This window comes from Haliotis cracherodii, unplaced genomic scaffold (assembly GCF_022045235.1).
Source record: "Haliotis cracherodii isolate W230 unplaced genomic scaffold, xgHalCrac1.p SCAF_11, whole genome shotgun sequence".
Lineage (NCBI taxonomy): Eukaryota > Metazoa > Mollusca > Gastropoda > Lepetellida > Haliotidae > Haliotis > Haliotis cracherodii.
In genome coordinates this window covers 8487841-8511815 of record NW_027266266.1, presented here as the reverse complement: position 1 = coordinate 8511815, position 23975 = coordinate 8487841, and the positions used below count along the sequence as shown (strand labels likewise).

Sequence of the window (23975 nt, the reverse complement as noted above, 5' to 3'; positions counted from 1 at the left end):
AAAACGCAACATATTATTGCGGTTCAGCCCATCTGAAACGATCGAAGTTGGTTGTGGAAAATGGATGCAAGTGGTCCGTCTGGCATGAAAGATTAAACACATCATCTCTGACAAAAACAATTCTGAAATTATCGTTGTCGTACTGGGGATTCTAAAAAAAACAACATAGGGGCGGTCGGGTAGCTCAGTGGTTAAAGCGTTCGCTCGTCACGCCGCAGACCCGGGTTCGATTCCCGACAATGTGTGCCCATTTCTGGTGTCCCCCGCCGTGATATTGCTGGAATATTGCTAAAAGCGGCGTAAAACCATACTCACTCACTCTAAAAAACAAACAAACATATTGCGTGAGCAGACGAAATCCTGTGGTACAATTGTGTTAAAAAAGTGGAAGCGTGGATGCATTTTACACGAATTTACGTCAGAAGTTAGGCATTTGCTGTCCTCCTTTCATATTTATGACTGGTAACCTTCAAGTGTGCTTTACCATAAGCATTTGTTCAGATAACACATTGACACTCAAGCTGATTTCCTCCCATCCGCCTAAGGTATTGAATTGTGGTTATGAACTGAAACAGTCGTGTGGAGAACCGTATGTTGACGATGTGTGTCAAAATGGCGTCTGTCACCTGTCGGAGTTCTTAGCTATGTGAACCTTGTAAAATATTTGACGTTTAACTTTGATTATTAGTAGACGATGAGTGCACAACAAAATACATAGACATACAGACCAAGCTTTGAAGGTACGTATTATGGAATGTTTTAAAGCAATCATGGTCGTTGTATGCTTCAATTTCCAGATATGTTTCGTTGTTTTACAACCGATCAACGACGGAGTATGTCCACGTTTACTAGGTGAGTTGATTTCTGGACTGTGTACTAACCGCTGATAGTGCTACGGTCCCAAGTAGGCATCGCTTATTCAAACACACAGCGGTAAACAAACAACATACAGGTGAAAATTGCAAGACATAAGCAAGCTGTTAATAAACGCAGAGTTCACCTGTGAAATAAACAATGATGGCAAGTTTACCTGAGTGGCACCTGCTGAATATGATCTCGATGCTCAATGATGGTGACATCGAACCTAAAGAACAATAAGCTGTTTTCGATGTCACTTTTGTCTTGTTAGCTTACTTACAGTGTTGGAAATAAGTGAATTTTGCATTATATTGTAGGTAAATAATAAGAAAATATCAAAATCTTGCGCAAGATTTCGAAATCTAATATCAAATTTACATACTCCAAAGCAATATTTCTTCCACCAAATAATTTTGTATAAAGAACTTAGATCTGCTTCAAGTTTGACATATCATAATTACATATGATCAGAGCTGGAGATAAGCAGTGTATTTACGTAAAATTGTCAGTATTTAAGCAGCTGGTAGGCTTCGTTGTAAGTTGAATGTAAACTGCACTAGTACGCAGGGACTTCAGCATTATAAATTGGCACTAGTCTAGTCCTTGCCAAACTGCCCAATAGTTAAGGTATCATAAGGACTAGTAGAAATTGGCCATTTTTAAGGGTTTTGCAATATGTTATCATTATAAGGACTAGTGGACTAAAAATGTTCGTTTCTACCACTGGACTTAGATTGCACTATTTTGTCATCTGGAAAAGTTCTGGTCAGCAACTGTGTTTTATGAGAATATTCAAAATGGTTAGACCAGAATGGCATGTGAGTGATGAAATAAGATATGTTTATGACAAATGTGACACCTGACTTTGACAATAGCCATTTTGCTGTAAGTGTTACATGGAAATTGTGTCAGTCAATGTTTCAATGAGTCTTTTAATCTGGTCCTGTCTGTCATATCTATTATGTTCGACAAATGTGTATCAGGCATATATTGTGACTTACTTCTGGCTTGATATTTATCATAGCATTTTGGGGTCATGGGTGGTCGTCTAAGGAGCCACAATTCACTGTGTAGAGTTGCATCCCTTGGGCACACCAGAAACTTATGATCGGTTCAGATCTCGTTTTGCCCCAAACATGTTTCTAGGTTTGTCAGCTCCAAACCCATGTTCACCAAGGTGGTATATGTCTGAGCCCTGCAACACTTTTCTCCCACATGACAGACCGTGATGTAACTGGAATACTGTTCGGTGCAGTTTATAACTCACTCACTCACTCACTCACTCACTCACTCACTCACACACAATTTGTTGCATCAACTAAGCATCACATGACCCATTCCCTCGCGTCATGGATACATGTTTGCATGCATGGCATCATTTGGCTCCACAATCTGGACTATTAACCAGCCAACAACCGTCCTAATGCAGGTGATGATTACCTGTCAATCAATATTAAACAGCCATGAGACCATTGATCTGTTATTGTGTACGTCTGATTGGTTTGTATGTACAATCAATGATATGGTTTCTAAATTGGTTGATTTTCTCGGACATTGTCTGATTGTCAATGAAAAACTTGGTACCGATATTGAAGAATGTCTTGTCAAAATTTAACAAAATCAGGAAATTATGTTATGACCATTTGTCTCTGGCCAAATCCCTGATACCAATATTTATTATATTATATTACTATAAATAAGCTACTGATGTGACAGTATTCTTCTTCTTTCTGATGATATTTCTTTACTTGTTCATCCTTCCCCCCCCCCTTAAGGCTGGTAAGTATAAGGGTTAGTTTGTTTTGGCTGAAGGAGAGCCATTTTGGTTTCTCTAAAAAATTGGAGTTTTTAAAATGAAATGAGAGTGACTTCATCTGGACATGTTTTAACCAATCGCCTGTCACATTCTGTGACTAAGTCATGTTTCTGAATGTAGATAATCCATGCAATTTGTTCATTGTGTTGTTAAACGAGCTCAAAATGTTTAGGGGAAATATATCTCCTTATGCTGTAGTTAACCGCTCTATATTTTGTAAGAATATACTTGTGCAGTAAGCGATTATCTCCTTTAGCTGTAGGCTTAGTATACCCTTACCCGAATAGCTCTATTGCGCACAACGTTTGCAATGTATCGTATGTTATTCAGGAAGCCAGCAAGCAAGGTTCCAGTGAGGAATTCAGGTCAAGCATGTAACGCACACTCAATCCTTCTCTCTTCAGACTGCTCTTGCAACTTATTGTTCAACACGATTAAATATCAGGCTCCTATAAAGTATGACTTTGTTCAATAAACAACACATGTAAAAAAATGGTTTGATATCAGAAAATCGTAATTAGTTGTCTTCACATTCACATATATATCATGTGACCGCCTCCGTGATCCGTGATCATGGGACTCTTTATGCTTCTGGGGGCGGTTGGGTAGCCAAGTGGTTAAAGCGTTCGCTCGTCACGCCGAAGACCCGGGTTCGATTCCCGACATGGGTACAATGTGTGAAGCCCATTTCTGGTGTCCCACCATGATATTGCTGGAATATTGCTAAAAGCGGCGTAAAACCATACTCACTCACTCACTTTATGGTTCTGCATGGTATATTGTTTATTGTGTATGTTTGCTTCTGGATACACAGGCAATCAACATGCTGGTCTGTAGTTTGCAATTATTTTCCTTAAAAATAATACGGTTGCATGATATATTCACAATGTTTGGGTTGAACATAATAACATTCTTCTAAACATACTTCAAATCTAAACCGGAAGTAATAACGGAAAACTTAGTTAACTAAACGGAACCGTAAACAAGAGTAATAAGTGAGTGAGTGAGTTGGAGGATTTAACAGCGTTTTGAATTTTATTGCACCTATATCATGGCGTGTCAGCTTGATGTGGGAGGAAAGTTTGATGTGATGCAGGTCCTAAACGTTCACCACTTCTGGTAAAACCAACGAGCACGGGTATAGTTCAGACTACATAATCGGGGCGAACTGGGATTCCAACACACTGTCATATGTTTCTAACTTCCGGCAGAGATTATACACCTGTATATGTTCTTTGCCTCGTGATACACAGGCAATCAACAGGTTGGTCTGTAGTTTGCAATTATTTTCCTAAAACATAGTACGGTTGCATGATATATTCACGATGTTTGGGTTGTACTCAGTAACATTCTTCTAAACAGACTTCAACAAGTAACTACACAAACCCAGTTAACCAAACGGAACCTTACACAAGAGTAGTGAGTGAGTGAGTTGGGTTTAACGCTGCTTTGAATAGTATTCCATTTATATCACGGCATGTCAGCATGATGTGGGAGGAAAGCCCGAAGTGATGCAGGTCTTCGGTGAAACCCACGAGCATGGGTATAGTGCTGACAACAGAATCAGGGTGAACCAGGATTTGAACACACTGTCATAGGTTTCTGGTGTGCCCAAGGGACACAACTCTACATTGCAAATTGCACTGCCTCAGGCGTTTGGGCCAATTCCTTGCCAAACTGCCCAATAGTAAAGGTATCATAAGGACTAGTAGAAATTTGCCCTTTTTAAGGGTTTTGCTATATGTTATCAATATAAGGACTAGTAAACGAAAACTGTAAGTTTCTAACCCTGTATCATACAACAGAGATGTTTTAGATATGTCTTGCGTAACATTCCATGAAGAAACAGTGGCAAGATAACACTATCACAAACTACAAAATATATGCACAATAAGTGCAAAACACACAAGTACATTCAACATACAAAGAAGGTACTTAATAACAAATTTTGTTTTAAAACAAGTGTATTATAATGATAGAGAAACAATACAAGAATTGAGCAAAACTGTGGTTATGTTGACCATACAAGGAATTTGTTCATAATTGTAGATATAACAGATCTTGGAAATTGTTTCTGGATAACTGTTGTTAAAAATTGTTAAGAGTGGTTCCTTTTAACAGAGTGTACCAAACTCTTTATCATGATTGAGGATTATTTGTGATTCTCTTTCTTGGTTGTATTTTGTACATTGTATAGTGTTGCTCATCTTATAACACATGTATAAGACATGACATCTTTCACAGAGACGTTGTTCCAATGGGGTTGGTGCTTTTGTATATCTACCAGTTTCAATTTTTAGTTTGTGATTACTTAAACAAAGTTTTGAGAAATGTGACCTTTGAGCTTTGTTTTTACAATATGTAAGATAATTCTAAATATTTAAAGAAAAGGGTGTGAGGTATTACCAGTATACCAGTATATTGTGGTGCAAATCTTCAGCACTACGTATTGTGATACGTTTGTAAATGTAACAATATATTGGGGCAAGTATTAATAAGTATATTTATGTGTTCCTAATCAATATGGAGATGGAAAATAGTATCTTTCTGATACAACTAGCCGCTGACGATCTTTTTATCAATTAGTGTGTACACATCACGACTATCAAGCTCCTCACAGCGATAGTTTGTTCACGGAGCTCTCTACACCGAGAGTATAACGAAGGTGTCACATGCTGGGAAGGAGCTTGATTGCATCTGACATTAATACAGGGTATAACTCTGATTAACTCATGAAAATGTAAATAGGCAATATCTTGTAATACGTATCGCAATACAAGTTAAAGTATGGCAATATATTGCAATACAAAATCCAGGTCAACACAGCCCTATTTATAGATGACGTGACCAACCTGTATGTTCTAAACTTGTTGGATAAATGAGAATCCCTAATGAGTGCGTGAACATATTTTATAATTTGGACTGAAGTTTATTTGCAGTGGATTCATGACATTGATTTGTGTTTACTGTTTCAAAAGTTTGTTTTATTTAACCCAGCCAACATTTTGACCAGAAAGCTTGATATTTGCGGCCAAAGCATGTTTAATAATGACAATTGTTGTGTTATTTATATAGGACTTGTAATCAATTATTTTTTATATTAATGGTTTTAATAGTGGGTATACACCAAGTTCTGCCTGACAGGCCCAGTTATGTGTTTTCTACCCTTGATTTTCCTTGTGCTGACCATTTTAAGACACTGTTTCTTTTATTGTGCTTTCCAAAGACAATAAAAGAAACATTAAAAACAACTAATTTGCACTTTACACCAATCCACTCCTCCCATTGCTTACAGTTCCTTCATCTGCATGTGACATTATATTGTGGGAACAATTGATGCCCTGCAGCGATCTCTACTTGTAGGGTAATATCCCACATAAATGCCTAGAAGTAGAATTAATGCGGGAAGAAACATACTGCAATACTTCATTCAAGGGATGCACGGTCGTATTCATTGCACCAACTTCTTGACAAAAAATATATAGAGTAGTCTAAATAAAGTAATTGTCGGGGGGCACGGGTGGCCTAGTCGTCTAAGGTGCCGCGATTCGCTGTGCAGAGTTGCGTCCTTTGGGCACGCCAGAAACCTATGATTGTGGGTTTGAATCCTGGTTCGTCTCGATTATGTTTCTAGGTTTGGCAGCACCATACCCGTGCTCGTGGCTTTCACCAAAGTGGTAAATGTCTGAGACCTGCATCACTTTGGGCTTTCCTCCCACATTAAGCTGACACGCCGCGATATAACTGGAATACCGTTAAAATCGGCGTTAAACCCAACTCACTCACTAAAGTAATTGTCAGATCTTGCAGTTTTTTAAAATACACCATTTCATTAGTATTAAGTAAGTGAACAGCTCATGATTGATTTTGTGAGGGAAGTGGCTGACATAAGTTGTAATCAGGGATGGCAGGATTGACGAGAAAATAAACATGAATTGATTACCAAACAGAACAAAAAAGGATTTTTTTTCAAAAACAGTATGCCTGGTTCAAAACAAAAATGAACTGAGCAAGATGCATGGTTGAGCGAGTTTGAATTAATGAGCAGAGATTAACGTCGATGTCAGTGACTGTGAATTATTTTGTACTGTCTGTCGTAAGTATCGTCAACCCAAAGAGGAATTACAGAGAATGGTAATAATACCTGAGAACATAAAACTTGATACAATTTAAGAGGGCAAGTGAATATATTGCAGGACGAGTTCAATATAATATCTACTTGCCCTGCAGGACAAGTTGGGCACAAGAAGTTTTTTCAGCCCTGCCTAGGTTTACAATGTATATACTGCTTGGCACAAACCCCAAGGACCCCCCTTAAACACAAGTCAGCTCCCTCAAAGCTGTTATAACTGTATCGTCAGATCATAGGTTTTCGGATGTCATACGTTTTCGGACAGCCACGTTTATCGCGAATAATCCCGCTTTAACGGTGTGTGTGTGTGTGTGTGTGTGTGTGTGTGTGTGTGTGTGTGTGTGTGTGTGTGTGTGTGTGTGTGTGTGTGTGTGTGTGTGTGTGTGTGTGTGTGTGTGTGGTTTTGTGTGTGTGTGGCATCACATAGACATTGTAAATACTCAGATGATGTTTTTTTTTTTTAGAGAAAGCTGTTTTTCATAAGTGAATGAGATATTTTACTGTTGTTCATGTGATTAGAGAGAAAACTACGAATGTTTCTTTAGTGTCCGAAAGCCCATAACATGGGGATATATTAACATTTATGTGGCTTTTTTAATTTAAATTTGGAGATCTCTACTTACATTTGCTGCACCCTTGGGCGGCAGGTTGGCCTCTGGGCAGCTCTGGAAATATAACTGCTACACCAAACTAAGACACAGATAATTCAGCGAGGTGACACAAACAAACATATAAATGACTCACCACTCACTCATCAATATTTTTGATATTTCAGTTGTCCAGCGTACCGTATCAAGTCGTAATGGCGTACACAGTGTGTGAGAACCTCCGTGGCTTCGCCTACAGCCGTCCTCCACTGGTCATCTTCATGATATGTCTTGCTACCTTCGCCATCGCCCTCGTCACGTTTGCCTATGTTGTCAAAATGAGAGACATGCCCAATCCAGATATTCCAGAGGTGGGTACTGATAAGAAAACTCCAGCACTTGTACTTGTTGCCAGACCTGTGAAGATCCGGGATTGAGTAGGTCTTCAGCAACCCATGCTTGCTGTAAATGGCAACTATGCTTGTTGTAAGAGGCGACTAACGGGATCGGGTGGTCAGGCTTGCCTACTCGGTTGATGCATGTATCCCAATTGTGAAGACAAATGCTCATGATGTCAATCACTGGATTGTCTGTTCCAGACTCGATTATTTACAGACTGCCTTCATATAGCTGGAATATTGCTGAGTGCAAAACAGCAAACAAAACAAAAAACTAAAACTTGTTGCCGGAAGCTGCGTTATTCGACTTGTCCTGGCACACCCATGTTAAAAGAGTTTAGTTCATACATATTTTACTCATAAAAAGTGAGTAGGACTGGGTACAAGTTCTCAAACTTAGGACACCTCCCAGATATTTACACAGTTGAATTACAATTTGTACAATACATGAGCCGAACAATAGGAATGAAAAGAATAGGAAAGGTAAGTGAACAGTCATAACAATATAGTATGGATTAACCTCTTTGTGTTACATATATAAATCTGTACATACAGTATAATCTGTCCGAATTGGACTCTCTCAAAGTCGGATTTCGAAGAAGAACAGACATTTTCCCCTCAGTTTTCTAATAACTTATCCTTTACTGAAACAGACCTATAACTCTGTAATTTGGACTTTTTACACCTCAGACTTCAGACTAAAATCATGGTCTCAACAACCAATTTACTATTGGAAAGAAGCTGTCTAAATCTGACTGGACCAGACCAGATCAATGTTCTCTCACTTTGAAATAAGCTCATTCATTGCTAATCCTGCATGTAATCCTGTTGATCTCAATACTTTGCAGCGTTAGAAATTGGCACTAGTCCTCTAGTCCTTGCCAAACTGCCCAATGGTAAAGGTATCATAAGGACGAGTAGAAATTTGCCCTTTTTAAGGGCTTTGCTATATGTTATCATTATAAGGACTCGTGTCCGAAAACTGTTAGTTTCTAACCCTGCTTTGCAATCCGCTTAGTAAATTATGAGATAAACATACTGTGTTTTCAATGTAGAGTTACGTTATCTGTATATTTTACCGGGCAAAATTGAATTTGTAACCAAACGTTCAGCATTATTAAGAAGTGATGCTAGTCAGTTGGCCCTTAAAAACTGAATATTCAAGAGGTCTCTCAGTTTGAGATGCTATTTTCAGAATCTTCAAGGACCCCATAATTACTTTCCCCGCACAATCAGAGGCAGACTGTTTTAGTTTGAAATTTACTAGGGCTGGGACAGGTAACTCGGGTCGGGTGGTTCCTGAGAAGTACCCACAGTACTACCCGGACCCGTGGTTAGTCATGTGATATATTGTTTAATAGCAAAAATTATCTAGAACTTCCGTGGTTGCATTATAAGTGACTAATGTGCCCATTTCTTTTCTACGCACACATTCCTTCTGACTTTATATGTTTGAATAGAGATAAAACTTCAGTCAACTTAAGTGGATGCATGACCAAATCATTTTATTCGAGTATCTAAATACATTTTGCCAGGGCTACGGTCAAACTATCCCCAATCTGACATTTGTACCCATCTCTTGAGACCAATAGTGGGTACCCGGATAGGGTAGGGTAATAGTGGGATGGGTACCAGGGTGGTAAATTTGGATTTGTCCCAGCCCTTAAATTTACCATCATTGGTGTGAAGTGAACCAATTACCACACCATTTGTCACTTAGAATGTCGTTATGAAGGGACTTTCTTGCCTATATTTCAGGACTGGAATACCTTCCTGGAGAGTTTTGCTGATGTAGATTTTTGTGTGTTGAGCAACTCCAGTGAATATACGTCGGACGCTACCACAGCTGGCACCACAAGACATGGGCGTAATACAATAGATGGCCAACATGATGTGACCACGACGGCCACAGTGCCACCAGATGGAGTTGTGTAGGTATCGTTCCCATGGGCAGAAAGAAAGTACCAGCTACCCCTTAACCAAAATAATAAGATCCTGCTCGAAGATCTATTTACCAGAGGGAAGCACATCTGACAGGAAACTCAAATGACTAATGTACTTGGCTTTTGTCATTATGGTAACAAATAAATTGCAAGTGAATCCGTGGCATTTGTTTGGCTTAGCAAGCAATTATTTTTCCATTTATGTTTCCATAAACCAACAGAAATTAGGCCATGCCCACTGACAGACTACTGTTTCTTGATTGGCTGATAATAGAATGGGCGAGACTTGTGTTGCATTGTTGTTTCTGATTTCGTAGCTTTTTCGACTGTTTTTTGTTGTGTTAATGATGAAATAAGCAGTCTGTGAAGTTGAAGTTATTGTTGACATATTTATTTATAAGAATTGATTTCAATGTGTGTTTGTATTTATACACAAATTTACACAGTTTGCACGTCAGTTTTACGTTTATACTTCTTAACATAATTAATATTGGTCAGGTCTTAAGTAGACTTTGCAAATTAAGTTTTAGTTTGCTCTGGGCCTTGAGCATATTTGGTAATGAATATAGCTAACAATTGTTAATCCAATTGTATTGTTATTGAGGTGTACATGGTGTAATTGTTCTCTAGCAATGTGTCGCTGTCGATGATGGTGGAGATGCAGCCGACCCAGGACTTCGTGAACATCCCCCACAATGTGACATACCTGTCTACAACACTGATGGGGGACCAGCTGGGCCTCTATGGTAGGTGCAGTCTGTTGTGTAAGCCTGTTTGAATAGGTCCCCAGCAGCCTATGCTGGTTGTATATTGGGACCCTACATCTTCTCAAGGCAAGGGAGTTAACTGACCATAAAACTCCAGTTTCCACCCTTGCCAAACTAGGCTGTAATTTCTGGGCATTATCGTGGCTACACCAGTGGCTGTTATGAGTTATGTCCCTTCTATTTCCTTCCTATTGACCAATCAGATTCCATCTCTCATATCACTTGCATTTGCTTCAAACAAAATGGCAGCACCCAATCAAGACCATCTGACTAATCAAGATCTATATTGTAATAAACAGGTCTTACTTCACGAAGTGCATCAAATCACGCGAGCACCTTGATTCAAAACCTGAAACGATTTGGACAATATATGTTGACGCTCAGTCCATGATAACCATGCTTTACAAATCCTGCAATCGACCAAAATCTGCACAGCACTTTATGAACAGAATGTCGATTTTGTTACGCAATGTTTGGACCATGCATCGACTTGTCCGTCCAGCCAAAATATAACTCCATAATTCCAGGCTAGTTCGTCAAGGGTTGAAACTGGACTTTAATAGTCACTTAACCCCCTTGCCTTGATGGCGACCTAATGGATCGGGTGGTCAGACTCGCTGACTTTGTTGATGGTGTGTCAATGTGCCACAATGACCTGATGGTTCCACAGACCAGTTTTTCCTTGACATGTGGGTTTGATCCCCGGCCGTGTCATACCAAAAGACGTTAAAAGATGGTACTTGTTGTTACCCTGTCTGGCGCTCGGCATTAAGGGGCTGAAACAAGGACTGGTCAGCTCGGAGTCAGTATACTGTGTCTGAGTGGGGTATTCATGTTAAACTGCGGCATGGTATCTCAGTGAGCTAGCACTATAAATCGGCATCAGTCCGGACTAGTACAAGCAGCCACACAAACACACACACGTACATGCACATCACTATATAAGTGCAATAATCTTGGACGCGACATAAAACCCCATTTCACCTTACCTCACCTCCTTGACATGTCATGACAACTTGTGCAACAAGTAACTGAGCCATACAGCCATCTGGTCAGTTCTCTACTCATTGCCTCAATGTCAGGCAGCATTAGGGTTTGCTTATAGATGGCCCAGAGAGCGGAAGGTCCCTGATCCCCAGGGGTTGTTTGATCCCCAGGGGTTATTTGATCCCCAGGGGTTGTTTGATCCCAAGGGGTTGTTTGATCCCCAGGGGTTGTTTGATCCCAAGGGGTTGTTTGATCCCAAGGGGTTGTTTGATCCCAAGGGGTTGTTTGATCACCAGCCATGTCAGATCACCAGCCATGTCATACTGGCACTAAAGGGAAAGAACAAGATCTGGTCTGCAGCATGGTATCTCAGTGGAGTAACATGATAAAACCAGCATTGGTCCAGTCTACAAGTAGCCACACACTCATACACACAAAACATGCATGCACCTTACTATGAAAGAGCAATAGTCTTCACCTCGCCTGATGGCATGGAGTTAAAGTCATTCTTTAGGCAGCTAGTTTGCCTGCCCGGGATCTGCCACTAAACTATGTGATGATGTTGCTATAGCAGTTACACCACATCCAGCCACTCACTCACTCATAATGACAAGCTATTCACTGCTCCTGTACTCTTTAAATAGTAATATCTGTAGATTTTATGAACCTGAAAAAGGATGGCTATTTGTTTTGGTGTTGTGTCAATATCCCAGACTTAACATATTGCATCTGCTGATTTCAACATATTTATTCACAAGGAACGGGATTGGGGGACAAGTTCTTCCAACTTAGAATGCCCTCTCCCTGGTATTTACCAAAAATTCACAATTTCAAATTCAATATATATTGCATCAGTTTAGAATATTTATGTTTCAGTTGGCTAAAATGTGATCTTATTGCTGTTCTGTTTTCAGGTGAAGCAGCTGACCTTGAGATGAATGTGACCTTTGTGTTGCCGTTCCAGTGGAACACGACACGTTGCAACCGCCGCGGCATCTGTGATCCGGTCAACATCTTCACCTGCATCAGCTTCCAGGCACCGGTGTCATTCTTCCCCCACACAAGGTCTGCCCTTCAGAATGTCTGGGGTGTTGGGGTAGCTTATGGTGGTTTAACAATATGGCGGGGTCACCATGTCAAAACTGGGTGCAGGTCCCGTGAAGGTTCCAGGTTAGAGTTGGTCAGCAACACATGCTTGTCATCAGAGGCGATTACAGGATCGGGTGGTCAGGCTCGCTGACTTGGTTGATGGATGTCATCATATCCAAATTGCGTGGAGAGATGCACATGATGTCACTTGATTATTTACAGATTCCTGTCATATAGCTCGAGCTTTGCTGAGTGCGCATTAACAACACATAAACTAGGGGTACGGTACAATTTGTATCCTGATGTTCTTTCTTTTCAAAGGAAACCGTGAAGATCTGGGATAGAATAGGTCTTCAGCAACCCATGCTTGCAGTAAAAGGCGACTATGCTTTTTGTAAGAGGCGACTAACGGGATCAGGTGGTCAGGCTCTATGACTGGTTCACATGGGAACTATCTAAGATCTGCACCCTACAGCTTTGCCTCACATGTCATGCTGACAACAGTATATTATCGGGTATATACATGCATAATGTGCGGTTGATGATACAGTTGTTTACCCACTTAAACATTTTCTGTTCACATCAGGCTAATAAAAATTTCAATTGCAGGAAGCCAGACATGTGTCATGGTAACTCAGAGTCTGGGATTGAGTACCATGTGAAGATGGTTGGTCTGAAGGGAACTCGCAAACATCCAAAGGTGTTGTGGTGCAACAGTCAGCCAGTGCTGCATGTCCGCTACAAGCTGGACCCCAGTCTCACCGTCATGTTGTCATTGGTAGGTGTACATTGATAGGGTAGAGATGTCCGCTACATGCTGGACCCTAGTCTCACGTCATGTTGACATTGGTAGGTGGACATTGATAGGTTAGAGATGTCCGCTACAAGCTGGACCCCAGTCTCACCGTCATGTTGACATTGGTAGGTGGACATTGGTAGGGTAGAGATGTCCGCTACAAGCTGGACCCCAGTCTCACCGTCATGTTGTCATTGGTAGGTGGACATTGATAGGATAGAGATGTCCGCTACAAGCTGGACCCCAGTCTCACCGTCATGTTGTCATTGGTAGGTGGACATTGATAGGTTAGAGATGTCCGCTACAAGCTGGACCCCAGTCTCACCGTCATGTTGACATTGGTAGGTGGACATTGGTAGGTGGACATTGATAGGTTAGAGATGTCCGCTACAAGCTGGACCCCAGTCTCACCGTCATGTTGTCATTGGTAGGTGGACATTGATAGGGTAGAGATGTCCGCTACAAGCTGGACCCCAGTCTCACCGTCATGTTGACATTGGTAGGTGGACATTGGTAGGGTAGAGATGTCCGCTACAAGCTGGACCCCAGTCTCACCGTCATGTTGTCATTGGTAGGTGGACATTGATAGGTGGACATTGATAGGATAGAGATGTCCGCTACAAGCTGGACCCCAGTCTCACCGTCATGTTGACATTGGTAGGTGGACATTGATAGGTTAGAGATGTCCGCTACAAGCTGGACCCCAGTCTCACCGTCATGTTGTCATTGGTAGGTGGACATTGGTAGGGTAGAGATGTCCGCTACAAGCTGGACCCCAGTCTCACCGTCATGTTGTCATTGGTAGGTGGACATTGATAGGATAGAGATGTCCGCTACAAGCTGGACCCCAGTCTCACCGTCATGTTGTCATTGGTAGGTGGACATTGATAGGTTAGAGATGTCCGCTACAAGCTGGACCCCAGTCTCACCGTCATGTTGTCATTGGTAGGTGGACATTGATAGGTTAGAGATGTCCGCTACAAGCTGGACCCCAGTCTCACAGTCATGTTGACATTGGTAGGTGTACATTGATAGGTTAGAGATGTCCGCTACAAGCTGGACCCCAGTCTCACCGTCATGTTGACATTGGTAGGTGGACATTGGTAGGTGGACATTGATAGGGTAGAGATGTCCGCTACAAGCTGGACCCCAGTCTCACCGTCATGTTGACATTGGTAGGTGGACATTGATAGGGTAGAGATGTCCGCTACAAGCTGGACCCCAGTCTCACCGTCATGTTGACATTGGTAGGTGGACATTGATAGGGTAGAGATGTCCACTACAAGCTGGACCCCAGTCTCACCGTCATGTTGACATTGGTAGGTGGACATTGATAGGGTAGAGATGTTCGCTACAAGCTGGACCCCAGTCTCACCGTCATGTTGACATTGGTAGGTGGACATTGGTAGGGTAGAAATGTCCGCTACAAGCTGGACCCCAGTCTCACCGTCATGTTGACATTGGTAGGTGGACATTGATAGGGTAGAGATGTCCGCTACAAGCTGGACCCCAGTCTCACCGTCATGTTGACATTGGTAGGTGGACATTGATAGGGTAGAGATGTCCGCTACAAGCTGGACCCCAGTCTCATCGTCATGTTGACATTGGTAGGTGGACATTGATAGGGTAGAGATGTCCGCTACAAGCTGGACCCCAGTCTCATCGTCATGTTGACATTGGTAGGTGGACATTGGTAGGTGGACATTGATAGGGTAGAGATGTCCGCTACAAGCTGGACCCCAGTCTCACCGTCATGTTGTCATTGGTAGGTGTACATTGATAGGGTAGAGATATCGGCTACAAGCTGGACCCCAGTCTCACCGTCATGTTGACATTGGTAGGTGGACATTGATAGGGTAGAGATGTCCGCTACAAGCTGGACCCCAGTCTCATCGTCATGTTGTCATTGGTAGGTGGACATTGATAGGTGTACATTGGTAGGTGTACGTTGGTAGGTGGACATTGGTAGGTGGACATTGATAGGTGGACATTGGTAGGTGGACATTGATAGGGTGGTCATTGGTAGGTGGACATTGATAGGGTAGAGATGTCCGCTACAAGCTGGACCCCAGTCTCACCGTCATGTTGTCATTGGTAGGTGGACATTGATAGGGTAGAGATGTCCGCTACAAGCTGGACCCCAGTCTCACCGTCATGTTGACATTGGTACACACCACACATACCACACATACCACACCCACATACACACACACACTACACACAAACCACATACACACACAAATCACACACACAAACCACATACACACACACACAAACAACATACACACACACCACAACCACACACACACACACAAACCACAGACACACAAATCACATACACGCACACCTCACACACACTCACAAACCACATACACACACACCTCACTCACACTCACACACCACACTCACATACCACACATACCAAACACACCGTCAAACCACACCCACGCGCACCACATTCACAGACTACACACAAACCACATACACACACAAACCACACACACACACCACACACACACACACACACAAACTACACGCACACACACACAAACCACATACACACACACAAACCACATACCCATACACAAACCACACACAAACCACACACAAACCCCACACACACACACACACACACACACACACACACACACACACACACACACACACACACACACACACACACACACACACACACACACACACAAAAGGATGCAAGCATGCACACACGCATACCTTCACTCAAGCACACGTTGCAATATTCTGGAGGAAACCTTGTATCATTTTGATGTTGTTATTTGTCTGAGATTGTTGTCTGACCAAGGTGTCTCCTCTGTTTGTCAGCATGACCGATCTGTCATCAACCTCCACTTGATGCACACGAGTTACTTCCTGTTTGTGATGGTTATCACGCTGTTCTGCTATGCCATCATCAAAGGGAGGCCACCAAAGACCAAGATTGTTCAACAGATTCATGTTGAAAAGGTATGTTTAGTTTTTTATAGATAATTCCATCATGAACAATGATGCAGAATGCTGTATTCTGATTGGTCAATAAAGGGTATCACACCTATGCTGATAACCATGTCTCAGATTCACACAGGACAGCCTCACTGTGATAGGAATGTATTTATCAGAAGTGAAAAACTTCTTCGCTAATTCCAACCTCTTGTTAATTTCTTAGCTCACCTGACTCACAGTCAAGTGAGCTTTTGTTATGGCACAACATTTGGTTGTCCGTCCTGTTCGTCCGTCCTGTTCGTACGTGTTAACTTTTACATGTTCGACACCTCCTCTGAAACTACAAGGTCTATTAAAGTGAAACTTTGTATGAATGATCCCAGCTATAGTGTCTCTCAATGGTGTTCTCAAAGGTCCAGACCCATGAAGATCTGGGGTAGAATAGGTCTTCAGCAACCCATGCTTGCCGTAAAAGGTGACAATGCTAGTCGTAAGAGGCGGCTAACGGGATCGGGTGGTCAGACTCGCTGACTTGGATGATGCATGTCATTGTATCCCAATTGTGTGGATAGATGCTCATGATGTCAATGGTCCAGACTTGATTATTTACAGACTGCCGTCATATAGTTGGAATATTGCTGAGTGCGGCATAAAACAACAAACAAACATACACAAAGTTGCGATCCGATTTTAGACTTGGCAACAATAATGTCTTCTTAAGTCAGGTGAGCTACAGAGCCATGCGGCTCTATGTGTTGCCTGTTGCCAAGTAACCACAAAATAGCTTTGTTGTAGATTGAATAATGTTCTAGAGGCTTATCTTTATCATGTAGGTCCTCAGTGCCCCATGCTTGTTGTAAGAGCCATCTAACATGAGAATTGGGGGGTTTGTGAGTTGGCTGATAACGAGTGTGCCATCGTTACCAGAGGAACTGTATTTAAAGGCCACTGTGATATACCGGACATTGCAGACAGCAGTCTTTAACTTTGGATTCGTTCTTTATGAAGGGGGCGGAGGAGTAGCCTTGTGGTTAAACTTTTGGCTCTCCACTCCTAGGTTGAGTCCCCCCTAATCGGTACAATGGGTGATGCTCATTTCTCTTGCTTGATATTGCTGAAATATTGCTTATGGTGGCATAAAACCATACTAACTCACTATATATCAACACATGATATACCCTTTCACAGACCTGTCATCATGTGTTTAATATGTATTGATATGAATATGGGGGCGGTCGGGTAGACTAGTCGTTTATGCGTTCGCTCGTCACGCCGAAGACCCGGATTCAATTCCCGACATGGTACAATGTGTGAAGACCATCCCCCACCGTGATATTGCTGGAATATTGCTAAAAGCGGTGTAAAACCATACTCACTCACTCACTCACTGATATGAATATGCAGTCCAGGATCTGTGAATTTCAATATGAAATCTTGATGTGGCATCCTTGCTGGGGGTGTATTAAGTGATGGAAACTATTCCAGGTCATCCAATAACATATTTTTCTTCCTCAGATTCCAAACAAAGCGTAGGTGACATCATATTGAAGAGGAATCAGGATACGAAGAGAGTTTGGGATTTTCATAAATGAGAAAAGAAAAAAAATGGTTTAAAATATTCCTGCGACAAGTTCTTTAAATATGCCGACCAGGTGTGAACATGGCACAGAGGTTTATATGCAAAATCAAAACCTTCACTTTAGAACTTAAGCGTTGCTTGATTCCATTTGATAAAATATTTTCCTTAATCCTTGCACAAGTAGGGTTTATTATGACCAGGACCTTAACATCACCATGGAAACGACTTGTCAGTTTAACTACTGTTTCCCACTTTTACATGGACATTCTACAGAATGAGAGGAAAATCTCAGTTCCATGAAGAAGGATGTAAAGATATCTTTCTCTGTCAAAAGTACCTCAACAAATGTTCCAATGAGAAAAATCTGTTGATGCAGCTTTTTGTGAAACATTATGATTACTTCAGTGTAATGATTGAATTATTTGTGTTTCTGTGAGACAAGGGAGTCTCAAGATGAGGAAGGACGGAAACGTTTCCTTTCCTTGTGTGTCAGATTTGGCTTCCTTAAAGGATGAAAACAGGAAAGGGTGAAGGAAGAGCTGTTCAGGATGTTGACGGGATCCTTCACAAGATATGAGGGTTGATATTTAGACAGACATACATATTTATCCTATGCTGTAGGTATGACTTGGGAATGCAGTGTCAAGGGGCCACCGTTTTGAGGCCATTGTTCCATCTGGAGGGGCCACCGTTTGGATGCCATTGATGGATCTTGTGGGGGCACCTGTTTTGAGGCCATTGGTCCGTCTTGTGGGGGCACCTGTTTTGAGGGCATTGGTTGAACTTGTGAACTGTTGAAAAGCCAATAGAAAGGGTGACAGATTTTATTTGCAATTCATATGTGAAATTGATGTTAAAGTTTGATTGTACACGTATGAGATCAGCACCTTCAGTGAATGTTTCTGTTTGGATTTTGGGGGTTTCTTTGACAAACATATTTATTTGTTCAAGTCTCCTGTATTATGAACATCATGCATGGTACAAACTTAAAGAATATTGTATGGTGTATGTTTAAAAAATGTTAATTATTTAGAATATTCTTAAATGGTGGGAAAATTCAATATATTTCCTCATTGCAACATTTCACTGCCAACATATTGAAATCTTGCAGCCATGCAACAAAACTCAATTGATTGATAATTCTGGTAAACATTAATGTCATGCATTATGTTTTGAATTTGTGGATTTTTTTTATATTATTGCCATGTTATGAATTGGCTGGAGCTGTCCAGGGGGCATTGATGACTTTGAGTCAAAATGCTAGTTTTGGGGGGTTATTTTTGGCTGCCATCTTTTTTTTTACAGCACTGAATACCAAACCAACCATGTATGATATACTGATTGTGTATTTAGTATATCTGTCATGTTCCTAGCGTTTTCATTTGCAGTCATGACTTCAGCAAAGCAAGTGATTCACAGTGATAGTTTTGGGAGGGAGGCCCAGCCATTTTCACTGACTGGTGTGCCTTTCAATGGCTGAATCAACAGATGATGGCTTGGATGGCCAAGTGGTTAGTGCTCTCTGTCACATGGACGACTCAGGTTCTATTCCCACATGGTGAAGCACATTCTACGGTCCCCTGATGTGATGAGCGGCAATGTGGTGTAAAGGCGTACACAGATTGAGACTTTGGATTCAGAGACAGGCAATTTATGCAGAGGATGTATGACAGTTATATCACATGTATATATATGTGTTTACAGTTGCTATTTATTACCGTCAGAATGTATTATACAACATTCATATCCTGTAAGCTTTGCGGATGTTTTCAGGTATATCACAGTGTTAGGTTAGGAGGGATGATAAGGTATTCAGGGCTGAAAATCATGATTAGCTTGAGAATGCATGTGACTATTTTTCATCAAGTCCTTCGAACCAATGTCATTAACATCTGATGTTTGTGCTTACTATCACAACACAAAGAACAACCTTTCACGAACTTTGACCGACCAATGAAATGACTAACAAGAAGTCGACCTTAGCCAATCAGAAAATAGCGTCCTCAAACTTTACGACATGAGTTTCTAACTGATGACTTCCATTTCAGACTAACCCTTGGAAAATATTCAGTCAGAGTTCCGGATTAAAACTTGAAAACTGAACAAAAGAAAGACCTATAATGTGTTGACCTTTTCAAGGTTGCATGATTAGAAAACACATTCCGACTGTCACTTTCACGATCTGGTAAGCTCTTCCCTGATTGGTTGGATGAAAGGTCGTTACGAAGTGACCAGTATTGGGATGTCCTCAGATCTTAGGTTAGCAGGAGCGAGTACTAAGATCTGATTTTCATGAGATTAAAATTCAAACTAAACCCATATTCCAGGTTTCATAGGCTATCATGAATCTTGTTTCAACCAAATTTTATTTCTGCTTGAAACCCAAAATTATGAAATATGAAAGTTCTGATGCCCGGGCAAAACACTTTTGCAAAGATTTGACTTGTGAACTGGAATAAAGAAGAGAAATTTGTCTTGGAAGAAAGCTTCTCGACTTCCACTCCATATAAGGTAATGGTTTTATTCTCAGAATATGATAACATGTTGCAGGGGTATTTATTATTTGTGATAGTGCTAGATTCAGAAGTCAGTTTGCCGTCAAATGTCAAAACTTTGTTCTGTCATATTTTGATACAGGACAGAAGTAAAATTGAAAATAATTATACGTATATATTTATCAGTATCAGTACATACCAAGAATTTATTTATTTAGTTTGCCACTGGTTGGTTAAATTAATTAATTAATGTGTGAAGCCAATTTCTGATGTCTTGATATTTCTGGAATATTGTGAAAATTGGCATAAAACACAACTCACTCACTCACTCACTCAAATTGTTGGGTGACAGAGAAAATGATTGGTCATGTATCAGAAATATAAGGGGGCGGTCGGGTAGCCTTTTGCTTAAAGTGTTCGCTCGTCACACCGAAGACCCAGGTTTGATTCCCGACATGGGTACAATGTGTGAAGCCCATTTCTGGTGTCCCCCGTCATGATATTGCTGGAATATTGCTAAAAGCGGCGTAAAACCATACTCATACTCATGTGGACAATGGGTGCAGCCCATGCTGGTGTCAAACTCCTTGATATTGTTGGATATTGCTAATACTGGTGTAAAACATGACTTGCTCTCTCACTCACTCACTCGACTGATATGTGAGTACCAGGGTTTTACCTTGACTCACAAAAGTGGGGGTCCAGGGGACCCCCAATAATTTATTTTAAGGGTCCTAGCTGGTAATATGAGGGTCCTGTAAACATGTATTGAAATGCTGTAGTGTACTGTACATATTTGATAATTAGTTTAAATAGAGCCTGGAATGAACCAATGATGAAGTGGACGTTAGACATATCTGATGTATGACATGACAGACACCCATAACTGCTCTTGATGCGTGGTATAATGGATATCATTGTATATTCTTTTTCTTCATCCAATCTCAACCTTTGTGCGTCACAGAAAACCCTGAGTACATATGAGTCGAGAGACAGTGCAAGAGATTGGCCAGGTATCAGAACTGAAAGGGCAGGGAATTATTTATCTCAGAAATGAGGATCAATAACCCTGAAGCCTTGCAATCCAAAAGGATTTTGTAGAATTAGGAGACAAACAGGATCGGGTGGTCAGACTTGCTGATTTGGTAGATGAAATGTAGATGTGGGTACTTCACTGCTGATTTGTCCTGTTTATAAGTGACTGCCATGTTGTTCCTTCATTCTCCCATGTAGTCGTGCATGGTGAATACATATGTGTAGCTGCAGCTGTAAATCAGCTTCTCTTTTGTAAGCATTCCGTATTCACAAGGCCACTAGTACAAAGTATGAGTTGGTAAATTTCTGTCTAGTCAGCTCTTGTAATAATAGTAAAATAGCACTCAGTTCTACTGAACACGATGCTTAGAGCCATATTCAGGCGAGCAGACTCAAATATTTGTTGCACTGACTGCACTTGGGTTGTTTTGAACATATAGAGGTGTAGTTGCACAAGTTGAAGGAATTTATTGAATGTTCAGGTACGATTCCCAATGTATACCATACCTGTTACAGTTTCAAGGACACATGGGCTGACATGTTTCAGTTATGCAAGGCTTGAGATCTGATCAATTTACAGTTAAACCTCATTTAAACAAAACACCTATTGTAACTAAGCAATATGGGTGCTTAGAAAGTCAACAAGAAAGGTCCGTTTTAAATCTCTCAAAGTTAAATTTCTTCACAGAGATTGAGCGATAGTGAACAAACTTAGTTCAAATGATGAAACAAAAATATTATAGTAACAAGGAAAATATTTCCTTCTTCTTCACTGCTGTTTTGGGGGCACAGGTGGCCCAGTTGTCTAAGGCATGCCAGAAACCTGTGATTGTGGGTTCGAATCCCGGTTCGCCCCGATTATGTTTCTAGGTTTGTTAGCACCATACCCGTGCTTGTGGGTTTCACCGAAGTGGTAAACGTCTGAGACCTGCATCACTTCGGGCTTTCCTCCCACATTAAGCTGACATGCCATGATATAACTGCAATACTGTTAAAAGCAGCGTTAAACCCAACTCACTCACTCACTGCCGTTTTCTCTGTAATCTGTAATATAGGAAAATATGGATTGTCCTGTAAATGTTCGGTCTTGTTCGTGGGTGTTCATACAGATGACTTACTGATTGGTCAAGAAGTTGGTCAGGGGGGTTTATTGGAGCAAGGCGAGGAATGTTATTTTCTTAGGCCACACATTTTTAATTTTATGTTTCACGGATTTATTTCAAGCTTTACCACACAAGGTCAGTCAAAAAAAAAAAATTTATAAATGGCGATGTCAGTCATTTATTTATTTATGTGAAAGTCATTCTGGAGTTTAAACTGCAGCTGGCTTCTTGAATCACTGACAGTGATGTAGACATGGGGTTTATATATAAAATTTTATATTTTATAAGAGGGTCTATATTACTATCGGGAGACATAATAAAAATAAATATTTTTTGTTTAATTTATTTCTTTTCCAGCTGCTTTTCAATAGGGGCAGCGGGCCTGTGAAACGAAAAATAAAAAGTGTGTGGCATTATCATTGTAGTGAGGGCAGGGATGCCCAGTGGTCTTAGGTGTGACGTCCAATTGCACAGTTAGCAGTGCCAGGATCTGCTTATATTAGACGTAATTTCAAGATAGCCCAGATTTAGATCCTTGTTTGGTCAGCACCATATCCATACTCATGGAATCCGCCTAAGTGATAAATGTCTTAAGACCTGCATCACAGGCTTTCCTCCTACATGAAGCTGACGCCGTGATATGCAGCAGTGATACGACCTTAACTCCCTCTTTTACTGCAGTGGGTGTGTCCCTATTGCAGAAGCTTTGTACAGATTCCTTTTTAGTTGTTCGTAATTGGTTACCTTTATCGTCTAATCAGTTATGATAGCTGTATGTTTCTGTATGTCATTCACAGCATGTAAATATGCATCTGCATGTCATATTTTTGGATGATATTCATATCATTTTGAATTGTTTGTCATTTGTTTATTGCAACGAATGTTTTGTGTTTAGTTTGTTTGCTGATGTCAGTTATTATTTAGGACATGTTTGGTTTCTATTTTGAATTCCGGAGTTGAGTTTATTTTGATCTTTCGTATCTGTGTATATGAAGCAGGCTCTATTTACTTTTGATAAAAATGTCTCAGTTTCTAAGATTATTGCAATATTTCATGTATGATTCTTCTTGAAGTCTGGGAGACTTCTATTTCAATGAGGACACAAGAACGGCAGTTATGCTGCGCGGGAAACAGCCTTTATCATACATATTCTGTATCATGTATTCTATTCTGTGATTTTAGGTTGGAATCGCTTGATTGCCTAGATAATCAAGTTTATGTATGTGTGTGTATATATTTATATATTCACTTACCTTTTTTGTGTTTCATCATATTAGCTATTTCAACTTTGAACTTATTTGCACCCCCTTAAATTACATAAGTTTAGTGCATGTGAACTGCAGTTTTCCATCTTTGCGACTTACATATAGGAAATCCTTGGAATCTATTTAAGTTTTTAATGGGGTTGATAAACAAATGAAGGTGAAATTGT

General features: G+C 40.8%; 1 protein-coding gene across 1 annotated transcript; it reads left to right on the top strand.

Moving 5' to 3' along the window:
- The first annotated feature begins 612 nt into the window (after positions 1–612).
- LOC139456176 (transmembrane protein 248-like) lies at positions 613–18489 on the top strand. Its single transcript, XM_071237735.1, has 8 exons — positions 613–740; positions 7582–7764; positions 9550–9722; positions 10365–10480; positions 12403–12553; positions 13187–13355; positions 16215–16355; positions 17847–18489. Exons 2-8 carry the CDS (start codon positions 7609–7611, stop codon positions 17862–17864), a joined length of 924 nt encoding a protein of 307 aa, XP_071093836.1. The 5' UTR covers positions 613–740; positions 7582–7608; the 3' UTR covers positions 17865–18489.
- Positions 18490–23975: the final 5486 nt, after the last annotated feature.